General features: G+C 40.9%; 1 protein-coding gene across 13 annotated transcripts in view; it reads left to right on the plus strand.

Annotated features, from left to right (window-relative positions):
• Nucleotides 1-26205, plus strand: part of LOC124220994 (Cbl-associated protein) — an 88606-nt gene that overhangs the window by 18049 nt on the left and 44352 nt on the right. For 8 of the 13 annotated variants that reach the window (XM_069138212.1, XM_069138215.1, XM_069138220.1 and 5 more), the window contains exons 1-6: nucleotides 8632-8798; nucleotides 14532-14553; nucleotides 15669-15820; nucleotides 17910-17986; nucleotides 18258-18326; nucleotides 25105-25188. In XM_069138212.1, the coding sequence (XP_068994313.1) occupies nucleotides 8647-8798; nucleotides 14532-14553; nucleotides 15669-15820; nucleotides 17910-17986; nucleotides 18258-18326; nucleotides 25105-25188 (556 nt within the window). In that variant the 5' untranslated portion in view covers nucleotides 8632-8646. Of the gene's footprint in view, nucleotides 1-1985; nucleotides 2458-8631; nucleotides 8799-13973; nucleotides 14174-14531; nucleotides 14554-15668; nucleotides 15821-17909; nucleotides 17987-18257; nucleotides 18327-24532; nucleotides 24690-25104; nucleotides 25189-26205 lie in introns of those variants that run through there. The other 5 variants (XM_069138219.1, XM_069138224.1, XM_069138218.1 and 2 more) reach the window with 5 other exon arrangements.

The raw sequence follows: 26205 nt of genomic DNA on the forward strand, positions 1-26205 counted from the left end.
GATTTTAGCATCTCTGTTTTCTTCCACCTGCGTTATTTCATCATTATTTTCACTCAGCGTGGTCAGAGAGAAGTGTCTGCAATGTGCGGGTGGAATCGTGTTTCATTAGACACGTACGCGAGAAGTGTCCACAAATACAAATATATATACATATATCCATGCCTTTGTAACCGTAGATCCCATTGAGCCAGGATTTGCCAACTGTGGTTTCGCTAGCCTGAATCAGCTGATATAATTATTAGGTACACCTTGTTTATTCTTTCTTTATATCCCGAACACGCGCTCACTTCGAGGTCGTCAAGATGGTAAGACTCAACTGTTGCGGCAACTTGTACACCCATCCAAAAAAGAAATACCGCAACGCGATACGAGGGATTCTGGTTACAGGAAATCGCGATTCTGATACCATGCCACATATCACGCTCGACAGAAATAAGATTCCGAAAATTTAATCACACAGGCAAACGACAACGCAGCGTTGAATTCGATGACAGAGAACGAGCCTCTTACCAATTACCAAAAACACTTCCAAATATGTACAAATAACTCAGGTTAACAGAAATTTATTTATTTTTTTTCGAGTGCATATTTAAACGAACAAATTTTGATTCTATACATTGAATAATAACCAAAATCATCATTTATTACTTTTTTACGTTGATAAATAAGCCTTGAAGTTTTTGGTTGATATTATACGCAGCACGTTGAAATAAAAAGTAAACTTTATCAAACAAAAGTATTTGTTCTTTTATTAATTACGTGGAAGAAATCAAAATTTCGCATCTAGAACCAAGACTCAAGATTTGAGCTGACCTTTGTAATATACGATCAAAATAATTCAGTCCAATATCTCCGCACGTCATACACTGATATTTATTCATCCATTGAACAAATTTATTTTGTAATTCGTTCATGGCTGATTGAATTTTTTTTTTTTTTTTTTTATCTCAACGATGATAATACGCACTGCTCGAGTCGATAACGTGCATGGCCGTGCCATTGGAGGAGGGAGGAGTCACGTTTCGAGCCCTGCCTGCATTCCCAAGCCCTTTCGTTCACTTACGCCCGCGTTCCTGCTCCGGGACCCACATATGAGTCTAGAGTATACAACTGTACAGCATGTGGTGCGAGCCAGTGCTTACAAGCATTAGGCTTCGCCGAGCACAGGGACGTAACGAAAGTCGAAGGTGCGCCTCTCGAAGTCCGGGGGCCTTTTTCAGAAACTCATCTTCCTCTTATCTCAATCCGACATTGAACGTGTAGATTGAACTTGAAACGTCTTCAATCTCTTGTTTATTTAAAAATAATCTCGAACGTCCACAAAGGTGTAGTACGTGTATCTTGTATTACACAGATAACAACTTAAACACCGCTTATCGAAAAATCGTGTCTGCTTTATTCTCAACTGTCCAACGAATCGCGATCCTTATCGTCTCCTGCAAGCGGCTTATCTCGCTTACGTAATAGAAGATTTTTTAAATCTATTTTAAATCTATTTTAAATTTTACTCGCTTCTTTTATCTCATTGATCAAGCGCAAATAACAAGGAACCCTTTTTTAAATCAACTTGTAGGTCCTGACGAGCCAGCCAGTAAGTAAATATCGATCACGTTTAGATATTCCAATGTTCATGAACTTTTACCCTAAAAAAAAAAAAGAAAAGAAAACTGTACAGTCGATTTGATTTCCGTCAACTTCTCGACAAAATATCAGTCCGGTCTAACGATTTCGAGTTAGAATACTTTCTCAGAATATTGTATCGAAACGATCGGTATCTGTCTTCATATTTGTTTGTCTAGTTACTTTAAGTCACTCCTGGAGGAGCTTGCGGCGCGTTTAATAAGTCGTGGAACCCGCGTTTTCGTTCCGCCCCTGGCAGCCCCGTGTCATGAGCGTCGTACCCTGTGCAGGCATTCTTTCATACACAACCACTTAGGATCGGTTCGTCGCTGGGCTGCGTCATTTCTCGCAGCAGTTATACACCGGGCATGCAGTAGACGAGTTGGGTGGGTGAAGAGCGTCAAGTCGTAGTCCGAAAGGCGCGGTTGTAGTTTGACGAGAGCGTTTCTAGTCGCGCGTCGGTGTCGGAGGATCCTTATCATGGCCGTTTGTCAGGCCGGCTTGACAGCCGTCTAACAAAACGTGCTTAAAACGTACGCAAAGTCCTTGCCACGTAATCGCGCGATAAGGCCCCAACATTCATGTTCGTTCAAGTCGAAGGAGAGACGCAAACTGAGGTCTAACTCAACTGTCAGTCGGGTTTCGACGCCCGGACCATTGGCACCGCGATAAAACACGCGTTGCAATTTTTCGAACCGTGGTTGGTGCGGCGTGAAGTGAATCGAAAAGCTCGCAGTGCTTTATCAATTTTCATCTCCTCGGCCGGAAGTCGACTCAAGCATGGTCCACATGAGCTACGCGCAGTGGGCTTGCTTGCCGAGCACTTATCGGAACAAGGTTTGTAAAAAGCTAATCGCACTTCCGATTCCCGCTCTCGTTTTCCGCATAACTTTGAGCACTGAATTTTAAACCGCTTTCGAACTTGTCGCCGCTGCCTTGGCAAACGAACTTGAATCGGTGGATTCTGACTCGTTGAAAGGAACGGTTCCCTTCGACCTCCAGCCCTCGTTTCACTTGCCCTATCCACACGCTATAGACTGTCAAGCACTTAAGTTTATTACTCAGTGTTCGAGAGACTGGAACAGGCAATGCAGTTTCAACTCTAGCTGCAAGGTTTAGCTGCGCGGTACGTTATTTTATTTCTGGTTTCTCCGTCTTGAAACTCGACGCGAAACGCTCGAATCGCTTTTACGGATACTACCTAATTTAGAAATTTTATAAACTTTCTTCGTGATTTATCGAAAGTCTGCTCTTGGAGATTATATCTGACCGAAGAAAAAAAAAAAAAAATTCTCGAAGCAATTAACGTCCATATTTTAGAAAATTTAGATTTCCGTTTTTATTTGCCCATGATTTTCGCCCCAAGTAGGCAAAATTCATCGTTCCCCGTACAGTCGGATTCTCTCGCAACACGATGACGGATCAGAAGGCGAAACGGTGGATTTCCTTCGGCATTCTTGTACCCGGAATTCTTGAGGCCAAGGCAATAACAAACTCGAAGACTTTCATTTTCGAAACACCGCCTTGATCGCGAAATGATCCATGTAATGGGGAATCGGTGGAATTAGCGATCGGGCATTACAGCCGGTGGCACGTATAATTGATTTCCCGTCCGGAGTCCGATACCCCCTGAGTAACCGGCGTTCGGCTGATCTCCGTTGATCGACAACGTTGATCACTGCTTGATTTTTTTTCCAAATTCTGGAATCAAGTGAGGTACGTACAACAGCTGGCGCTATTTCATGTCGCATACCCGCCTGCCAGAATTCCTGACGCTGATAATTGCCGCAGTCACCGATCCGACGATAGATAATACCGATCGTGACGTCATTCCCTGATCGATGACAGCTGATAGACCGTGCAACATTACGAACGTAATTGCGGTTATGTCAAGGTGGAGAAAGGTGATTTTCACGCCGCGTTTACGTCGGATTCGTAATACATTTGGCCGGTGACGTGAAAGATTCGTTGTTAACGGAAGTCCAATAGATTCCTTCGCTCATTATCGACGGTATCTCAGAACCGTAATCATCGGTCTTTAAGCACTCTGTCCAACGAATTGTGACAATCACCTGGATCGTTTTTGCTCGGACATGATATTTCCCATTCCCCTTTTACTTTGCAACTTGTAACAATGTAAGGTATATTATACGACAATACAGTTATATGCAGAGTAGGTGTACGAGTCACGGCAGTTTTATCATCGTATATTTCAACGACTCAACTACACTCGGGTGGGAGAGAAAAATAGCCAACAAGCGGGGACAATGGGCGACCCATTACCGCTCCTTCATTTATTCTTATTTTCATTCTAATCATTCCCTCCATTCGTGCGGGTGTCACGTCTTTCGGACCAACGTTCGATCTACTCTAAGGCTGACATAAGACCGCGAGGGAATTATTTTAATGGAAGAATGAATTCTTACACGCGGGCCAAGCTGTATAAACTCGAATCGCGTACCGAATAAACAGCTCACCTTTCGGCGTATACGTTTATGCTAATAAAATGATAATGACTTCAGCCCGCGAGGCGTTACGGGCAATTATTCGACATTCGTGACCCACAATCTTTGCGCCGCTCGATCCATGGATTATTTGCCTGAATGCTTGTGGCCAGCCTTAAGACTTTAATTTTTACAGTACGCATCGTGTCCTCGAGAATCGGAGGAATCGCCTTGCCTGAAATTTCAAAACCATATATACGCCGCAGCTCATTAATAACGACCAACTCGGACTGCCGCGATTCTTCTCGAACGTCCTGCAGTGTCTTAAGCTATGCGTCGGGCTATTAGTTGAAAACAACCGTAAATCAACGCGACGATCTCTGCTTCGCTTGTAAGGAGGAAAAAAAAAAATAAATAAAAAAAATTGCCTTTCATACTCGCGGAAAAATTGATAGTGGTTCAGTTTGCGAACTTGCAAATTGTATACTTTGGGAAAATTTATCATCTGATTTGGATTAACTGTTTCAGAGGATTATTGAAAGATTTTACCATATTTGTAGTCGTTATTAAGGGCGACGTTGAATTTTCGAATTTGACAAGCTTCGAAAACGCCTGATTCCGAATTATTTGGTGGCGAAACTTGGAGTAATCCTCGCTCCTCGTTTTTAACTATTGACGGAATGCAACTTCAAAATCGCAGATATAGTCAAGAGCACAATTTTCTTATTTTTCAAACTCGCTTTCACCGTTATTAAAAAATACCTCCGGACACGCGGACCCGGTGCCAAGTGCCAACGGACGATGAGACCGACGCATGCACATACGATGTCTAATATTGTCCTAGGCAGACCGGCGATGTTCGCGTGGACGCTGGTCCGGTCGATCCGGCAGCACAGTGGCCGTCGAAACGCCGCCAGGTCGCCTGAAGTGCTTCGAGAAATTCACGGGTTCATTGAAAAACCGATGGAAAAATACCTGGCTACAAAATTCCAGGCGTCGTTCCGGAGCAGAATTCAACGAGTTGAAACCTAATTTCAACGTACATACATATTCAAAAGTGCAATTCGGGAGAATTATTTCCTATCGTAAGTTTGACTCGTATAAGCTTTCAGCCACCTTTCAAGTTTCTAATTTCCAATAACCTACAGTGTGCAAAATAGCTCGTTTTATTCAAGTGAACAACGCATCGTGCATCTAGAAAATTTTTTGTGACTACGTGCCGTGCTTCTGTTATTCTCATTCAGTTTGTCTATGAATTTTTACAATTTGACGTTTTGGAGTCGGTGGAAGAGAAATTATTCCATCGATTTTACCTGACAAATAACTTATACCTAATATTTGTCTCCGCAGTGCTGTGAGATTTTATTCTCAGCTAGGTGCGAGTGTGACTTTATCGCTTACATATTATTTGTTCCACTGCTATTTTGCTTGTTACTCAATATTTGTGCGCAGCATGTATAAATAAATACACTGGAAACCGGCTATCCCTGACAAATAAAACTTACAGCGGGAATAAATTTCGTTTCTCCAAGGTGACGCGTTTCGAAAATTTAACACTCATCCTGGGACGCTGGCATTTGAACATGATCAAGGATCCTCTGGATCATCGGATCATTCTAGCGTTTAAATATTGAATCACGAATGACATCGCGAATATTCGCCATCAGCGCTGCGACCGTTTTTATTAGCGATTCTCATTCATCAATGCGGTATGGAAGCGAAGCAAATCGGCAGCCGCGATGTCAGAATGTTTCATTGAAATCAACGAGGTCTCGGAAAATTATAATACTGCTCCGCAAGCATGATAATATGACGGCAGTCAGCGCGGGGTTTAACCGGTTTATTTTTAAATATACACTTACCTATAGATACCTACACCAGCTTCTCTCGGCGTACGCGTCTTAGCTCATCTTCTATTTTGCAGAAAACTCAACGTAAACTATCAAATTATATAACTAGTTTTAGCCTGCACGTACATTAATTTTTTTTTTTTTCATAACATAACCAGCAGCCGTCAGTCAATATTCTTTTCTTATTCAAAGTCTTCATCTCTCCGACTGCACGCGTTACGTGCAAGGTACATATTCCGTTTCACGGAATTCGAACACTTGCACCTTACAATTCTCCGATCTCTTCTAAATCTACTTTAACTGGATGGGATTTTTCAGTTAGTTCGATCACGCGATCGAGGAAGAGAGAAAAAAAAAAAAAAAAACCCCCTTCGCTGATATTTCTCCCGGATTTCTTGTAATCTCCGAAGTGAAGTTCGGGTTTCGTGAGCAACTCGATGAGCAAATTATCCAGCAAAAGTGTATCGCGTGCTTCTGCAGTAATGAATTGGCGAACCCTTGATCCCGGTTTTTTCTAACCCCGGAGATGTTAACGTCTGAATGGATACTCGGACGCTATAAGTTTGTTTTTCGATCGAGTTTCGATTTTAATATAGGCTCACCTTGGCCCAGAATCGGAATCAAGTTGAGCGAAAGCGGCGCGGTTTTATTGTATAAAAATACATCTGGAGAGCTTTTGCGGTGTCGAAAGTACTTCGGCTATTGGAAATTATATACACGGATTCAGGCATTTGACACAATTGCATTACGGCCGTGCATTTTGTGCTCATCGCCAATGAGACGTATATAACGTATAATCGCAGAGCAGATCGGCGCAGAATCAAACGGTAACCGAGTGGTTTCAGTCTGGGGTTATTTTTACATCATTTCCTGCCGAAGCGCCAATGTTGACGCCGAGCCATTGCAGCGACATTTAAGCCTTCCTGTCGAGAAAATAGCGACGATGCCTCGATCTTGATAAAAAAAAAATAAAAAATACCTGCAACGAATGAAAATGTAAATAAAAATAAAATCAGGCCGATGAAAATTCACGCGCGCCGCAAAAAACATTTTTTACGAGCTGACTAACCCAGTCGCTGATAAGACACGCGCTTCCCGTATTAAAAAAAAGAAAAAACAAGAATTTGCGATGAAAATAAGTTTACACAACATCGTAAAAAGCGTGTTTAAAGTCACTTTTTTTCACTCGAGATTTTCTCGCGTTGCGAGAAGCACAGATAAGTCAAATTATGACTGCAACGAAATAACACTCAACTCTTACGCATTCAGCTTGTAAGCTAAGCAAAAAAAAATAAATAAATAAATACATGGGAGTACTTTTACCTCGATTTTGATAAACTATATCGAGACATTTGACACTGAAAAAAATAAACCAAGTTCAAAAGCGTTAATAAAAAAACGAATGAAACAGCCTTAGTTCTGATTATTTTAAAACGGTGATGCAGTTGGCTTTGAGATAAATCGATGGGCGTTTCAGTGTCGAGTTTCGTTTGATATACGATAACAGAAATTTCTCGTTCGAAAGATCAGTTCAGTGGTGAACTCCGCGCATCACGGAAGCGGGATCTGTACAAACAGAGAGTGAAAAGTCGGAAAAAAAAGAAATTGTATTACAGTGCGGGGTGTGAAAATTTTTGTCAAATATCCCGATCCGATTGCTTCGCAGAATTATAATCTTGCCATTTCTTCTCCTACTTTGCCAGCTGCCACGCGGATCTTCCGATCAACTTCGAACCCTCGAATTCGGTACAATAAAACAGCTTTCAAGTCTAACTATTCGCAGGATGATGATCGCCGTCTACTTCATCCCTTTGTTTAGACAGGAATCCGGGAGTTTGAGACGCGACATTAACTTCCCGGGACCAAAGCAACCGTCGTTAACCGATCCGAGCTCTTTGCTCCATGAGATTTATCTCATTGCCTGCACGTAACCCTTCGTCACAACCCATTGTCGGCTTGAAATAACTCCGCGTGGATTAAACCGCCTCTTTCTCTCTCTTTCTCTCTCTATCTCTCTTTCTCACTATCTCAGACAAGATATATCGATTCTTCAAATACGGATGAGAAGATCCTCACAATGCGGTGGCATTGTTCACTCTCGTCTCCCGCAACGTCTCAGAATGAATATCGGGTTAAAGAATGTAATTACAGTTGGCGCAAATCATGAGATTTGATGACGTTTCGTCAGATGGTTGAAACGTTCTTTCCTTCGACGATTGATCAACCCTTGATACCCGAGTTTGAATTCTTAATTTTTAACTAACGCAAGAAGAAATCTCCCTTCCGAGTTTGCTTCCAAAACTTGTTCGAAGCTATAAAATATTATACGAATAGAAAATATGCATCGTTATTTGGTGAATGGAAAGGAAAAAATTAGTAGAATTGAAGCAATTGACGTACGATTTCTGATGCAGTGTTTATTATAAGGAAATAAGAAAATTTAAACTGTACCTTCTCTTTTCATTTGGGAATTTCTACTCGCGGGTTTCTCGTCGCCAGCAATCCCGGAGTCTTCAGGGGCGGCAAAACCGTTGAATCGAGTGACGTGCGAGAGCTGAGAAATAAAAATAGGGAGGAAAATCTAGGCGGTGTGTACGTCGTTACCGAGTTGTGGCACGATCGCTTGTCCCAACGGGGGACGAGGAACACGTCGTTGGATGTAACAGGCGTCGTTATACGTGCTGAGAGGCGTCGGGACGCGGGGGTGGAGGCCTGCCGACGTCCGCTGCATTATGCATTATCCTTGCCTAACCGACGTCCTGCGCCGAGACGAGGGACGATCTTTAATTGCAGCGAAGATCGGTGAATTAATAACTAGCCCCAGCTGCGGGGGTGGAACAACCCTCGGGAAATCGAATTTTCTTCCCCTCCTTTTGGATTTTACGTAATTAATATTCCCTGGCATTTATACTTATACTTTATCCTCGAACGATGCAAATACTCATTTTTACGGGTCTGCGGATAACTTGAATTTTTCGAGCGATTTGATTCGAGTTTGGATAATCGCAATTTTTTCAATCATACGATCCGTATTTTAAATATCGCGACAAAATATCTTTTGAATACATCAATCTAGCGGAATCTGAAATATGCGATTTTTTAAATTACTGTTCCATCGAGTTGATTATTATTTCACAGTATCTCTGATTTATGAAATTTGGCAACCGTTCGATTTGACCGATCCTTTAACTTAAAATTTACTTATGAATCTTCGAAAAGTATATTAAAATTTTTGACGAAAAGTATTTTGCCTTTCGTAGGTACGACTGACAATTAGTCGAATACTTTGAAAACAGGAAAAACAATTATGAATTCGAAATTTGAACAGAATAATTCGAAATATTCGTAATGTGTCTGAGAAATTTGACTCGAACACTATTTGCGCACTCCTAATACATTTAAATAGTGAATTGAAGTGTGGAAAATCATCTCCTCGAGTCGAGGATGAGCATCCAAGAGACTCGAGAGATAAGGCGAGTCGAGGCGTTCGGCTTAGCAAAAAAAGTTGTTGGCTTTTCACGCTTCGCGGATTTCTCGCCTGCATGTATCCATATCCATATCCATACGTACGTACATAACACACAACTAGTCGACGCATACATACCGCGTTACCCGTCAAAGGAAACATCCCACTTGTTTCTTGCTCGTAGAGGAGCTCCAGTTACCATCCGCTTTTACTTATAGCGGAACGAACAATTTTTCACCAGCAAAAAGCCGAGCACCGATATCATCTCTTCGTTATGTACCGTTCTATACTAAGTTACGTTCGTCTTGTCGTACGTATTTACGTACCTACTTCCATTATTTCTCGGTCGGAAAGTACGCGTAAACTTAAAGCGCCATTTTCTATCCCCGAGAAAAAAATATTAATTTTTGACCGACTTAATAATTACCATCGCTCTATAACTAGCTTAGCTAAACCCAACGGATTAATGTAGCTAAGCAACTTGCAACGATGTTAACGCTTTTTATCCAGCATGGAATATACCCGGTCTTATGTAGGCGTTTTCCATCAGGCTCTTCAACACGCGCAATCTGCCCTCTCGAATACATAAATGTACAGTATAGATGTAACGTGCAAAGTTAATTGATGGAGCGATTTTGCCTCATTACGTCGTTGTAGCCGTAAAACTAAACTGGACCGTAACGTATAGATCTTCCCAAGTACCTACGTATTACAACTGGGTCAAAATGATCGCGTACTTACGCCTATCGCAAGGTTATACTACGTGGTTGGAACGTTCAATTTCGACTTCATCAAAAATGATTTAGACAATTGTGGTTTATCGTTGGAACGAATGTACTTTTCCATGGTTAAAATCAACCTCGTTATACGGTTTTCGTACTTTTTTTTCACCGAATGTTCGATTTCGCAACGTTTGAAGAAAGTTTTAACCAAGTGTTGAACAAGCCGATAATAATATTGTATGCTTTATACAAATCGCGAAACTTACTTTCAGGGTGGACAAATTATTCCCGAAAATCTAAACGTTTCGCACATTTCCTCGCCGCGAGGAAATGCGGTGAAGAAAAAATGCAGCTTCTTGTAGCAGTTTATTTTCTCAAACCACGTAAAAATTTTAACACCGGAACAATGACCCGACGAGTATACATATAATAGTTTGCTAGGCTATAACGCCGGCTTTACCTACCTGTCGTCAACTGCAGGCGAAGCATAGAGAAACCCGCAAGGTGCCTTGGCTAACAAATGCTGAGTGCAAAGTGCCGCTTATACGTACATACGTACGTATCGCGAAAAGTCGACGGTGGCTTCTGCTGCGGTTTGTACGTACAGGTAAACGCTCTAGGAAACGTTTTTGCCGCGGGATGCGAGTAAAAATGTAAATAGATAAGAAAATGGAAGGGGGGCAATATGGAATTTTCACAAAGACGAGATAATCTGTTTCGTAGCATTTAAAAGTGTAGAAATAATCGAAATTTAAAATGTAGAAACGTCAGAGTATAACAGAAAATTAATCTTGTCGATTGATATGTTCTTATCCGATTTCGTCATTCTATAAATTGAAATATTTCTTCATTTTGAAGACGCTTTGATGAAACCCTATTTTCTAATCATCTTCTATTTTTACTACAACTATCATTTCTGCGTAACGCGGTTTCAAAGATGTTTAAACGGTAAAACACTCGGTTACAGTTTCCGCTCACTTTTCATCTCACCTACAACCTCCTTTTCTGTGAGTCTATGAGTTCAGGAGTCTAGACAGCCAGCTTTCAAGTGGAAATTCGCTGCGCGGCTGGGTGGGAAACAGGAGGAAACATTTCCTTTTGAAAAGTTGATCGTGGATATAAAAGCTCTGTAAAGCCCCCGTTTCGTGTAATTCGATAATTGGTTTAATGCCCGGCGCGTGCTGAATAGTGTTGCAGATTTTTTTTTCAATATAATAATCATTGACAGAGCTTTAATGATGATTGATGGCTTTTGTGCGATTTATACACCTCACCGCGGCTAGAAGATTGCCAGTGGCGGCATGCGACTTCAATTTTTCACCTGTGCTTCCACGCTCCCGCTGGAATAAAATGTTTTCTGCATGCATTTTTTCGTCCCCGTACCTATAATCAACTCTCTGTATTCTTTTTTCTTCACCGCAATCTCACGCGATCTTTACCGGCTTCTGGTCCATTGCGCGGATCGCGAAATTACTCAACTTTGCACGTAAGCATTCCGCGCGGTTTTCGCTGTAGCGCAAAACGCCTCTTTCTTTTTTCATAATTTGACAATCACGCTGTGCTCGTTTTATTAGAATTTTATACCTTTTTATCAACGATTCTGGGATTTTTTTGGAACGTTTTGCAGCCGGCTAATAAAACCCGAAAGCTGCCAAAGATCTGGGATCACCTAAATACAAGTTGTTCGAAAACTTACAATACCACCAAACAATTCGCCCCTCGAACCTATATTATCCGCAGTGTCATCGTAGCCGAACTTGATTACAATATGATTTTACGCTCTTCGAGCGCTAAACGCTGCGTTAAATCAAAACCATCAATCGGCTTCATGAATTATTCCAAACGTTTATTATAATATTGAGTGTTGCTAGATGTATACGTAAACTTTGTCGTTTCCTTGGTATTATAAATTATCCACTTTCTTTCACGACTCCCTCGTAAGATTTTCGTTTCGTATACAGCGAGGCGAACAGAAGGATGAGGCAAGGCCGTGAATTGAATAACAATTACGCCTCCAGTAGGTACCTCCAGGGTTGTCGACTCGACGGCTGGTTGTGGAATAAGTTTACTCGTAAATGACATCCGTTTCGTTTTCCACGAAGATAATATCCATTACGTAATATTTTTTTTTTCTCAATTTTCACATCAGAGAGAATTTTTCCATTAGAATCATTTATTCTTTTTAAGTAAAATATTCTTCTACTCCCGTCACGGTATCATCTTCATTGTTAATTCGCTAAATTATTTTCTCCTCACTCTCTGTGTCACTCGCAAAATTGTGGAATAAAATTTTGTAAATCATTGCAGAAAAATGCAGAGATTCTAATTTTCCATAAAGGAATTCCGCACATCGCTTTCATCGAACTGAAATTCGGTAAAGGATTTCGTGTCAACCCGAAGCCTGCACGTTTACCTGCCTGGAATTCCTGAAAGGAATGTAGCTTTTTATCTCGCGTCTATTATACCTGCACTGCACGGCTCGCTGCAGCAAACGGATGCACCTAGCCCGATAGTGGAAAGCAATATATAGTCGTCACGGGGTTTGTGGACTCGGTGCTGAAAAATCCGGGATTAAAATTTTTAACTCCTGCACGCCGGATGCGGGGTCACTCATGGCTATTTAATGATTTCACCGCGCCCAGGTAGAACCGCATAGTGGGAGCTGACTCAGGGTCAGTCTTGAAGGAACACCCACATTGATCGCATCGCTGAAAGCCAGAGGAGACAAGCCGAGAGCCGGCTCTAGTTGTTGTAAGACTCGGGGGAGACGGCGTCGAGTCCGGTCGAGAGAACAAACAGCCAGGAGACTCGGGCTCGGAAAAGCTGCTGCAGGGTGGAAAAGGAATTGGGAATTTAGGTCTCGGTATTTTTTCCTGAAAGCTAAAAAATACGGAAACGCCGAGGTGCCGGAGCTCATAAAAATTTCATCCACGTTTCGACTTCATCTTTGACTATTTTTTTTTTTTTTTTCTCTTCCGTAAATCGGGGGACAGGAGTCTGAGTGAAAATAAGAAAAAAAAAAAAAAAATACGTGAAAGGAAATCGTCCATAGCCTCGGATGAAAATTTATTCCAACGGTCCGCAGTGAGCGAGATTTCTTTTTTTTTTCGTTCGAGGAAATTTTGATGAATAAAAAAATTAAATAAATAAATAACGCGCGAGCGGGTCGAGGTTCTTACAACTAACGATAACAGCGATATTGTTGTACGGAAATCACTTCCGGTTTACGTATAAGAGCCAACGTGGAACGCGGTCGAGCCGAGGGGACTCGGAGGGTGGATCACCTAGAAAGACTTGCGTGTTGAGTCATTCTCTAGAGATGGGAGATGCACCCCCAGGCCTTGCGCCATCTCTATGGCCAGGGAATTCCGTCGGACTTCAGTCCTCTCGTTCACCTACTTAGGCGCGGGTCGTGCAGTCTAGGGACTCGGGGATTTTTTTTCGAATCCCGTACGGTCATCACGACTGTTTGTTACGACTGATCAAGGAGGTTATTTGCACGGAATTATTCGGTTGTCGAATTATAAACCACCGCCAGGGTTTTTCCGAAATTTCCTTGATTTTTCTACTCGCTAGCTTCAACGAAACCGTCGTATTTGTTGGTTTTTTAATCACTCTCCGTGACACGGTGACAGTTTTTTTTTAATCCGAATTTTTGACGACTTGTAATAATTACTGCGGGGTGATCGGTGAGCGGTGAAGAATTCAGAAAACGGTATAGAAATTCGGTGTCGGTTCAATTGTACCTAAATGGAATAATTTATCAGAATTCGAAGATGGTAGAGTTTTTGGAAAATTAATTTTTATTTATACTGAAAGAAATAATGCCTGATTGTGACGTTGTTGAATTTTTGTTTAGAAATTAACTGGATATTTGATGTGCCTGCACCTATTACTCTGCTGAAGATGCAAAGAGTGAACTGAGGCGATTTAAAACGAGAAATCAGATGACACTTTGATCTCTGAATTCACTGGCACCGAATCGAGATACGTACGTTTTAATCTATCTCGAGGCGAAGTGGGTCGCCGGCAGTATTTCCACAGTCCAATGCAGTATATGCACAAAGTGCGGTAAACATTGTTACAATTTGGCAAAAGCTTATTTTTCTTCGAGTTTCATGATTTTTGCTAAACGATACGAAACGATAAAAACACCGACACCGCCAATTTCTATAACAATTTATTTAACGTTAAAGAAAACAAGGTTGAAGTGAAGAAGTGCAAATTTCGCAGTGCAGTGTAGAAAATATTTCACATAATTGAGTGGATTCTATTTGTTGTTGAGGTTTTTCATTCGTATGTTTTTTATTGTAGCTTCTCGCTAAGACGAAGATATATTTAAAATTTGATCGAACAGTGATTACATTTTAACCGAACTAATACGAAAAATTTCCCAAGTTATCGAGATGTTGAAATTTTGCTCACCCAGCGGACGGCGGCGTAACGCAACGGTGAGAATTAGTTGAGAATATTAAATTTTCATCATCATTTAATACCAGCCTCGTTATCGAACGAGTTCTATTTTCCCGCTTCACTTCGTATCCGTTTTAATGGTACCGATTTATTCGGTACGTTGCCTGCATGCACGAATCTTTATAACTGTGGTGATCATTTTTCTACCACTTCTTACCGTACGAACGTGGCAAAGTTCGGCCTACAAATTTGTTGCAACACTTTTACGATATCGTACGCATATACATATAGCGGGCCACGTGTCGATAGCAGAAAAGCAGCCAAGGCGCTATCTAATATTAGAGCTTAGTGTAAACTGGAGAACGCAGCCTGGCTAACATTCGTGTATACTCGGTGGCGGCTCGACAGGCGTGAAGTGACCTAATCGTCGTGTTTAGTTGCCGTCGACAAATAGTCACGGTATTTAAACAAACCACGACACAAAAATAAACGGAAGTCGGAAAAAATCACGGTACAACTCAATCTTCGAAACGAAATCTTATTCAATTGGATGAAATTAATCAATCAATCAGTCTTTCATAGAATTTTGAATAGTCGATCGTCTGCGAAAAAATGTTATCTTTTTTAAAATTATTTTCATTCTTTATCAACTCGATAATTGTAATTCAAGTTTAAATTTTCTGTGTAGGAATAGTTATCATAACCATGTACAGAAAAAAATACTTGTACCCCTGGAATTCTGTCGACATAATGTTATTAAAAAACGTTAAACAGGAATTGTAATTTAAATCGCGCTTCCCGATTCTCACGTCTGTGTAACATGTATAAATGCATCGAAGCATCGCGTGTCTGTGAAACTTTTGATACACTTTTTATCCCCGCATCGTAATTTACCGTAGCTGTTAAGTACATATATATGTATAATATACGAGGGGCTGCGATACCTTTAATGACATGCATTATCGATCACGCGGCATCGGAGAAGAACGCGATGGTAACTGCAATAGCTGTGTTTTATCAGGTTTACGACTTTTTACAGTGATCATTTTTCGCTACAAGTATATATTCGTTCCGCGTAATTTCACGAAACTTTTCAACGTTGCGCAGAATCTCTCGCGGCTCGGTTCGTATTGAAAGGTATTTTTTGTTACAGGTAAATCCAGGCAGCAAAGCTGCGCAGCAAGGCGTTCGAGAGGGCGATTTGATAAGCAGCATAAATGGTAAACTGACGCGAAATCTCACAAACAGCGAATCTCACGATCTACTTCGAAGCGCCGGGGAGCAACTGACCCTCGGTTTAAACCAGTGAGTATTTACCGTAAAAAATGTTCAACGTTTATTTTATTATTTTTATTTTTTATCACGTGTGTATTTATATGTGTTTATTCGAGGCTTGAAATCTATGCTCTTGATTCTTTTTTTTTTTTTCTTCTTTATTCCTTTCCTTTCACATTGAATTTTAAACCCGACGAAGAGAAATGTTCAGGGAAAGAAATTCAAATAAGCCGTGAAACGCGACTGGCGATAATTTTGTACGAGTCAGTGCCAGACGATGCGATAAACGAATTACACCGCGAAAAATACGCCTACGAGTGATTTGCAATCTCTCTCTCCCTCTCTTCCTCTTTATGTACATAAAGTTTTTTAATCCCAAGAGTAAGATTCATCGTAATTCAAGACCGCGTAATCCGCGAAATTGCATTGTTTATTAAGTTTCTTCAAATAAGATTTTCCTCATTATCATCACACTTCTGAGCACCTATGCAAGTTTTCTCTCTCGGTTTCATTCTTGTCTCGAATTCAACGTCCGTTCCCCGATAACTCTAAAAATTTTCTTTAACGCCTGCCGCATACATCGTATAAGCCGCGACATTTTTTTCCATCACCTCGACCTTTGTGCGTAATCAAACATCCTGGCAGTCCTAATGGATTATCGATTCGAAACTTCCTCGCGAAATTGCGCGAATACACGATTTGCAGCAATTTTTTCCCATGCAGCAAGTTAAACCTGTTAAATAAACTACATTTTCTCTGTACGTTTGAAAGTTGTTTTTTCTTCTCTCTTTTCTCTCGGTAAGGCATTCTACCCATACTATAATTACACATCGTGCAGACAGAATTTCTCGTTTCTTATCAATGATATTAAATCCGGGTGTTCCATTAAATCGCATCACGGAGTGTTGTCGGAAAATAAGTCTTGCACAAGCCCTGAACGGGAACAGTGATTATTTCAATTGCATATTTCGCTCAAACTGGGCTTGGATATGTACGCATGCATGTATGTGACAGGAATACAGTTTCACCGTTAATTTCAACAATAAGAGCTTGTTCGCTAATCGTCGATGATTCACGAACGGCTGGTGCAGATACGCAATTAAAAAGATTAGCACTTGTAACGCACAAAACATCGCTGCGTGTTTGCGTTGATATTACGATGCTGTTTGTTGAATCGTGATTTTACGTGAAAAAGCTTTCCGCATTTGCGGTGTATATAATCACTTCGAGTTTAAATTACGAATTACGTTATAAATCAGTGTACAGAAGTGGTTCAATTTATCATTAGTTGTATTCTACAATTATTTGCCAATTTCTCTCAATGTCGACAAATCACCCAATACGTCTGTGAACATTTGTAGCGTAATTTTAACAACGAGATATTGGCTATAATTACAGTTTCTTACCATCTTTAAATATCCCCAAAAACTATTGGAGATTCCAAAAAGAGGATATATTTATGAAATCGCGAATGAAGAATAAAAATAAATAAGTGAACGCGCAGACGAAAAAGAGATAAAATTTGTAAATCCGAGTTGAGATCCATGCGGGGATCTCAAGAGGAATAAAATGTCGTATGCCTACCATAATAAAAGTGTCGCACAATGGGCACAGATAGACTGATGGAAGCCGGAAACACGCCGACAGACAGTGAGGTCACGTGACGTCAGAGGGGAGCGCCGTTTTTCTTTTTTCCCCTTTACTTCTTTTCTTTTTTTTTTTGTTCCCTCTCTCTCTCTCTCTTTCCTTCGTTCTTTTTCGGTACACTTGTATTTTCAATTGTATTCAATGGATTATTCGTTCTCGTCTCTGTACAATATCTATCGGTATAATCACCGTTCGACATACAGTCATCGACTTGACTCCGCGTTAGATATTCCGATCATCCCGCATGCCGAATTTGATCAATTTAATCGTGAGACAGCAGTCTTTTAATCCTGCATTTGTGCAGCGTATATTCAAGGAGCAAATAATTTTTAACTAATATTCTTATTCCGTGAAGTAAAGATAACATTTGGTGCATTTATACAAGTCCAAGCCTTGCGCAACGTTTTAATTTAATTTTCATTTCATTGAATGAATTTAAGATTGTTATTTGTTTTTTTCTTTCGTCTTACAGAGAAGGCACTAGCTCGCCAAAACGGCGGATATATAAGAGCAGTCTGCAGGAAAACACGTCCACGGAGACTTTGAAGCGTAAGTAGTAACGAAATAATAATTTGTTCATAACGTTGTGAAATTTTCTTTATTTTATTTGAGGTATAATTAATTTTTTTTAAAACAAATAACGAAACAAAGTAATGATTATACGAATCAAGACTTTCCAATCCATGCATTTTGTTTCATGATGTGATATGTTTTTTTCAGCAATAAAAATTTCTTAAACTGATTTAATCAATCTAATTACACTGATCAACAATTTGACTTTCACAAGATTTAGGTAATATTTTGAAATTTTGTATTCTAGGGATCACAACCAAGACAATCAGTTCAAACACCCGGCTACTGACATCGGAAGTCAAGACCAACCGATCGGGTGAGTGATATTAATAAATTTCCCTACGAGTTTCTGCAGTGCGAAAATTCGCGGGTCGAGCTGTTTAACTTCAAGGCTAAAACGAATTAGGCGCAGTCAGAGGTTGAATTAGAAATACCATCAACCGATTATAGTCGAGGGTGAGTTTCCTTAAATTCGAGTTAGAGTGTTGAACTCGAGCGAAACTCGGTGGTAATCGAAAGCCGATATTTATTCCGACAAAGGCCCCTTTTCTCCGATAACCGGAATTCCGCAAGGGGCGGAAAGGTGAGCTTGGACCGATTTTGAATAAATTATGCTGATCGTCGGTCCTCGTTATCTCTGATTTCCTTCAAATCTACGTACTCTGCATCATTCCGTCCGATGTATTATATTACATAGAGTCCCGAAACTCCCGTGGCAATTTAAATAAAGTCGAAAATCTATCAGGCCCAGAAATTGCTCGGGCATTTCGGTGATAAAACAATTTCGGTTGAATCCATTGGTTGTAGCTTACAGATTTCGTAATTGGGGAGCTTGGTTTGATTGTATTTGAATAATTGAAATCAAATTACGGCTGTTCATTACAGACGGGTCGTAGAATTCAATTATAATCTTATTCTATTCGCGGCTCCTTTCAATGCTGCCACCATTCAACGTACACGTGGGTCGTTTTTCAATAATTACTTGTTCTCAATGTTGTCGATACGAGCTCAGCTTCTGAGCTGTGTAAATAGTTTCAATTTCATTTTGGAAATTTTTGACTCTCTTGTTTCTCTCTGTCCAAAAATTTATCGTTACATCGTCATGAACACGTTTCATTATGATTTTATAATAATTCGTGCGTAACAGGGTAAAATTTAGTGCAAGATAAATCTATTCGAAAATGTTGCAAGATATCAAATTTCACGAACACTTGCAACGTACGTATTTGTGTTTACAAGACGAATTAAGGCTGAGAAAGATTTCAATAGATTTCTCAATGGGCACAAAATTACGATTGGCCACTATTGCCGTCCTGCAAGACTTACCTAACGGTTGGAGAAAATGAATACCAAGACAAGCGAGCAAAAATAAATAAATAAATAGAAGCGTGCAGTCTCCCCGAAAAAGGCAAGACGACGATGACGTGGAGACAGCCCACGCTTAAAATTGCCAAATTACAGAACGGAATGCCTCGAAACTAACGAATGAGGATCCCCGATCGTTGATCGGTGGACTTTCGAAGCGGGGCCCGAAACTTTGTCTTGGTCCCATAGGCGGCTGCCAATTGGGCCGGCTTTGTTGCGCTTCCTTCTCTCTTTTAATGCCTACGCGAAGTTGGGACGATCGGATATCTTAGGAACGAAATTACCCGACGTCACGGACCCGTGGTTTCCCATCGTTATACTCTTGGCGCACCCTTTCTCGCTTATACTAGACGTTCTCCGACTACCGGCCAAAGCGATCGTACTTACGAACTTCTTTCACTTTTACCAAGACCCGCGCATCGTTCATTCGATCTTTTTCACCTTCTCGACGAACCGATTGTCGGATCGGTCTCGTTTATTCGTAGTGACAAATTTTTCTCCTCGATCTGCACACTTCGAATTTCGAACGGATTCGAAAGAGGAATCGATCAAGCAGCACGTGTCTTTTAAACACGTGACGTTCTGCTTCGTAATAATTGTGACGTACCTACTGGAGTTTGTGCTGTGAATATATGAATAGTAAATATGAAATTGACCGCGTTTTTTTTTTTACTAATTTACAAGTGAAATTACGTTTAATTAATATTTCACCCTCGGATTGTTTTAATTATTGATTACGCTTGGTGCCGTTCAAATGTAATTCAATACTTTATGTTTCACGCATGTGGGTTTTTATATACACATATATATATTTGTATGTATACATGGAAATAATATGACAAACCACGTGTTGAATCATGGAACGTCACGACGCAACGTGAAACTTCGGGACGTGTTTTAATTATTGATGCGTCGAGCCGAACTGCGGTGTGCAAACTTTGCCGATAAAAAAATCATTGACAACGTTTCATGAGATAAGATTTCAAATAGAAATCGAAACTAATCGAAAAATGAAAGAATAACCTGCACACCGTTCCCCCCTTGACGTCTCGATTATCCTCACGGACATTTATTGAGGACGTTAATTAGTCAACGGTGAAATTTGACATTGAGCCTGATCTAGCGACAGGCTTTTTACCTTCCCGCTAAATCCGTGAACAATAAATCCGAGATGAGGGAAATGAAATTTTATGTGAAATTTAAACAGCTGATTAAACGTTGTGCAATTACTGAACAGTAATGAAAATTTCGGTCGGAGAAAAAAGCCAAATATCAAGCTTGAACCTTGGGTGGAAGAAATGAAGCTGCTCGCCTGTTCTCAGTGCTTATCAAGCGTCGATCAGGATCATCCGGGATCGTCGCGACGCCTCGGCTCAAACGAGATCGCAAATCCGTTGATAATAACAAAGCGACCTGTTATGAATTCCCCGAAGAAGACGTCCTTCCCTTCGAAAAGATCGCTGCCAAGAGTATTTCGAGCTTTCGCAGCTCCGTGGAAATCGAGGAAGTCTAAGCCAAAGGAGAAACTCGTTGAAACCCGGCGAAGGGTAAAGAAGCGCGATCTGCTAAGGGGGGAAAAATCTGTAGGCGTTTTATTACACAACGACCCGAATGATAAATCTTGGAAAAGATCCAGCGACGAGTCGAGTAAATTTTATCTCGAGCCCTTGTCGCCGGAGCATATCGAGAGGATCAAGATTTTGAACAATCGGAGATCGGAGGAGACGATCGGCGGAAATCCCGCGCGGAAAAACGAGAAGGTGAATGATCTCGAAGACGAGTATTACAAGCACTTAGAGGCTCTCAGATTTTTCATCGATCCACCGCCCCGTTTCAAGGATTATCACAAGGATGCGAGTGATTATGCTAACGATGAGCTTAACGGACAGGATCTCGAACGGATGAACACGATCGCAGTGCCGGAATATGAGAAAACGAACGATGCGAACCGCGGATTCGAGAGCAAACTGAGCACCTTGGATTTCAGAAAAATGAACACCGTCGGGATATCAAGCGAATTTTGCCTAGAACCGTTGGACGAAACGATACAGGAACGGGTAAAGATCGAAAGAGCGATGATCAACTTGTTCGGTAACAACGAATCGATTCTGAAGAGGAATATATACGATAAGACGAAACAGTCCCCGAACACGAAACGAGAGGGAAAGTCTGTACGATTCAATGTTCAGGTGGAGGAACAAGAGGAACAGGATAACGAGTGCGAGAGAATCGTTGTCGATAGTCTACGGAACGTGCAACGGGAAGCCGAGGATATGAACAAGGCGATTGCCATCAAGAAGTCCATGAGTATCGATAATCTCATGGCGGTTACGGATATCGATTTATGTAACGAAATCCTCCGTCCGTTGGATGTCAGAACATTGATAGGTACGTGTTTGTACTCGGGTCTCGATTCAGGGAGAAACGATCATCCTTGGATCTGGTTTGGTCTTGATTTCTGTACGGAATAGAATGTCGATCTTTGGAAAAAAAAATTGGAGAGGTCCTTTCGTCGTTTTAAAAATCTTTCATTTGTCGAAAAAAGCTAAGATGTAACTGAGAATCCGGTAGAAGAGAGGTAAAAATTCAGATATTAGGAAAAAGGATTTTTTTTTTCCAATCGATCCGAAGTACGAAATTTTTACGAACCAACAATTTGTTTCCCTTATCGCTCGTGATTACGACGATAATTATATTCTTACGAAGTATTAGGTCGGCCGCGCCTTCTTTCGCGGATGAAATAATACATCAGCGAGTGATTAATGGAGAGCAATGACTAAAGGACACACCAAACATCGCTGGCTGACAACCGGTCAAGCTCATCAAAGCGTTCTGCCTACGGAGATGCGCGCATTTATACAGTATTCTCGGTCGAACAATGCTTCCCGGAAATAGCTATCTCCGTTGTTGTCGTTGTTGTTGCTCTTGTTGTTATTTTCCGTCGCGTTCTATGCCCGTCGCGTACCTACGTTTCAACCGTTTGAAACGATACAGGAAATTGTTCCTTTATCGATCAAGTAACTCGGGTAGCATCCGAGTTTGCTTTACAAAGGATCCCTGCGTCAAAGTGGATCATGTGACAACAATGACTCGGGAATTTTATCATATCCTGAACTTATCAGCGCGTAAACTTTGCGGTAATCTCATCTCGGTCGCAAACTTTTCATTGCCCTTCCTTCTTTCCGACTGAATTCTCGTGGGTCAAGCATCGTGTTTCATTCGGGTCAATTCATCTTTATATTCGTTCGTTCGAAGTGAAATATACCGATTCAAAGTAAAGTCTTTCAATTGACTTGTACATTTTTTTTTTCAATTGAGAAAAATGCGACAAATTCAACGTTTCAATGGATTTTAAAACACGATCTTGAATCAATGGAATTGTTCGGTAAGATCAGTTTCGATTTTCGTTCCATTTTTTCGAAAATATCTATTCTAAATCGTATAAAAAATATTCCTAAATCATCCGAGGAAGACAAAGAACAAATTGGTAATAACAATGATAATTGCGATAATATTGTACAACTTGACCCTGCGTAATTCCGAACACCGTGGGCGCGAGGTTTGTAATACTCGACAATTGATCACCGGACATTAGGTACGACTTACGCAACCGATACCAGTAGTTATTTCAAATCGATATCATCAGCGGCGTAAAAAATGCCAAGAATAGACCAATCCCAATGACGTGATCGATATGTATAACATATGTATATATATTAACATACATATATATATTAAGTTTGTGCGAAACTTAAGTGACGACGATTTGACGCGTGCAGTGTACGTTTTGTTTGCAAGAATTCGATTGGCTACCAAAGAGAAGAAAAATAATGTGGTCAAAAAAGAATGTCATAAAAAATTGGAAAACCCATTTCCCACCGAAATATCAATTCGTTGTGTAATTCACCCGTTATTGTATAAGCGCGATTATCGGCCGATGAATGTTAAACGCTCGGACACGTCGGCATATCAATAAAAACGTTTTACGCCGAGTATCCCATAGATTCGTACGGGGTTCCATGGGGCACCGTCATGCAGATGGGTGCGTCGTCACGGGCCAAATCCGCCAAGCCCTCGCTTCCGCAAGTCGTCATCCATCTTCCGCATGGTCGGTTCACCGGGCCCCTTTTATCACCCCCCTCTTCACTTCCCTTTCTTCCCCCCTTCCGCCGCCTTTTTGTGCTCCGCTCCCATTTTAGCGCCACGGTCAAATATGTGTAACGCGTTTAGATTTGAGGAGAATGATATGCGTCTGTGCGTAATGCAATTATGCAATCCGATCCAACCCTACGACCCAATTCTACGTTTTGTCACGCTCGATCAGAATATCATGCTACCGCGGTCTATCTGTAGAGAAAAAAATGGTCATTTTTTTTTCCATATTGCAAGACTTTATTTTCAAACCTATTTCTTAGACTCAATTCGAGAGCCACTTGTGAGAGCTAATTAGAATCTTTCATTTGCGCATCTTTGTTATAAAAAAAAAAAATGCAAAAGCCTGATTTTGTTATGAATAATTATTATTATGAAAAATAACGGCGTACTTGTTTCTGAATAGTATAAAATTGGTTAGATAATCTTATAACGACTAAACAAATTACTGTAAAATAAAACTGGGAGTACATAACAGACAAAGAATGATTAAGGTGAGAGTTGATTGACGATCTCTGACCTATTATTATTGACTGAAAATTAAGGTAACGTGTACACGAAGTCCTAGGTTATAGGTCGTGGTGTATTGAATTAATTGAAGAAAATTAGTCTGGTCGATTAGCCTCAGATTTTGTGGAACGATATCGAAATCGACCTGAAAACGAAGTTTAACGAAACCCCGACCATCGTTTATCTCGATTCCGATTTTCCTGTCCTTTGTGCAGATTACGTGTGAATTTACCGATACATAAATATGTGTGATAAAATATGATCAGGCATGCTGGCGTAATGAAGCGAGTAGGCAGCGGGAGGTATCGAGAGGGGAAAATGGACGAAGAGGGATGAATATAGAGAGACGGAAGGAAGTGGGGCTCGGAAATGTCGCGATGCGTGATCGGAGGGCCTCATAGGTGGGGATGCGGCTAAAATCACGGCGGAAAGCTCACCTCGGTTTGCGTGCATTTCCACACTCGGTACTCGGTGGGTCGGCTTCAAACGCGTAACATTGGGCCGTCGGGAATAAGAAAATTTCTTCAAATTTACGTGGAATATTGTGCGGAATTCATTTCGTTCATCGCCGGTAAGAACTCGGTGAAAATTGTGCCGATTTCAGTCTGCGTTTCAGTGATCTAGTGCCGTTTGGATCGCGCGGTTTCATCAGGTGAGCCGAAAACCCAACTTCGAACGTATTGCGTTACTCGCGTACAAATATGAACTTCCGGCTCACGTTATCGCTTCGACGATCGAAATTGTTATACTTCGGTCAAAAATGCTCACGCACCGATGTTTAACCCCTCAAAACAGCAAATCTTCATGAATATTCCGTGAATTATTAATTTCGGTTTTTCTTTAATATCACCTTTTTTTTGTCTGGTTTATGACAGGAAGTATTGAATGACTAACGATTAAACTAGGGAATGGAATTGCAGCTTTGCGAGGTGAAATTTCATAAAAATTTCCAAACAAAATAAATGACGTAAACTCGGATACCGTCTGCATTGCTATTATTATATTAATATGCATAATCGATCAACGTTTTACCAAACTTGTACAATTTCTGTTTCCCGATGTTTCAGATGATACGAAAAATGACAAAGTATATATCAATCAAAACGGTGGCCTGAACACATCGACGAATCAGAGCAACGGTGACGTCAAAAGTGAGTTTCCCCCTTTGACTTAATTATAAAACCTGCACAAAAATATTGCGGTAGATCTAACAATTTTTTTCCCCGATATATAAAAACTGTATACTAACGAAAATCATCTCCGAACTTATCACTCTCTCGATGTAATATAAAACGTATCGATGCACGAAGAGACTGCATGACGCCAATAACAACAACGGGATCCGTGCAAACATACCGGCTGCTTTTTTACCTCCCAAATTACAACCACGTAGATATTATCCCACCTCTACCTCGTACAGCTACGCAAGGTACACGAAGCGATAACACGGCTGCTCAAATGTTTGCGGACATAAAAAACACACACACACACACACGCGCGCAAACAGGTTGATTGCGAGACACAACGCGACATGTACAACAGGCACCGATGACTCTCGGGTCACGTGGTTAGTGAAAAATCCGGAGTACATATCTGTTACTTACCTACTTAACTTTTATCTCGCCCAAGCAATAAAGACCACCAATGTTAGCATGCACGTATAAAGCCAGGTATACGTGTAGTATTCTAATCGAACATACACACCTGTATTATCGGTGTTACGATCGCAGCTGTCATCTCGGTTGCTCCGCGACACGCTGCCCGTGATCTCATTCTTATCGTTTCTTATCAACGCAAGGTGGATCCGCGCTGGTGAATTTTACTCACGGTTTTGACAGTTACTTGCCTGACTTCGTCGTTGCTGGAAGCGGTGTGCGAATGGCGAGACGCATTTTTTCCCTCCCACTTGATCTATCTTTTTCGTTAGTGATTTACGACGGTTTGTTGCGGTTCTTTTTCCTTCGACATTTTTTTATGCGTTTATTTTATTTTTCTCTCATTGTTTTTTTTTTTTTTTTTCGTTATACTTCGCAATTCTCATCTATACCCCATTATTTCACTTATCGCTCTCGCGTGCAGATGAGATCAGTTTGGATTCAAACCGGAGTGGCCAGAGGCATGATCGTACATTAATAATAAATATATAACTCGTTAATAGCTCGTGGAAA

This window comes from Neodiprion pinetum, chromosome 1 (genome assembly GCF_021155775.2).
Source record: "Neodiprion pinetum isolate iyNeoPine1 chromosome 1, iyNeoPine1.2, whole genome shotgun sequence".
NCBI lineage: Eukaryota > Metazoa > Arthropoda > Insecta > Hymenoptera > Diprionidae > Neodiprion > Neodiprion pinetum.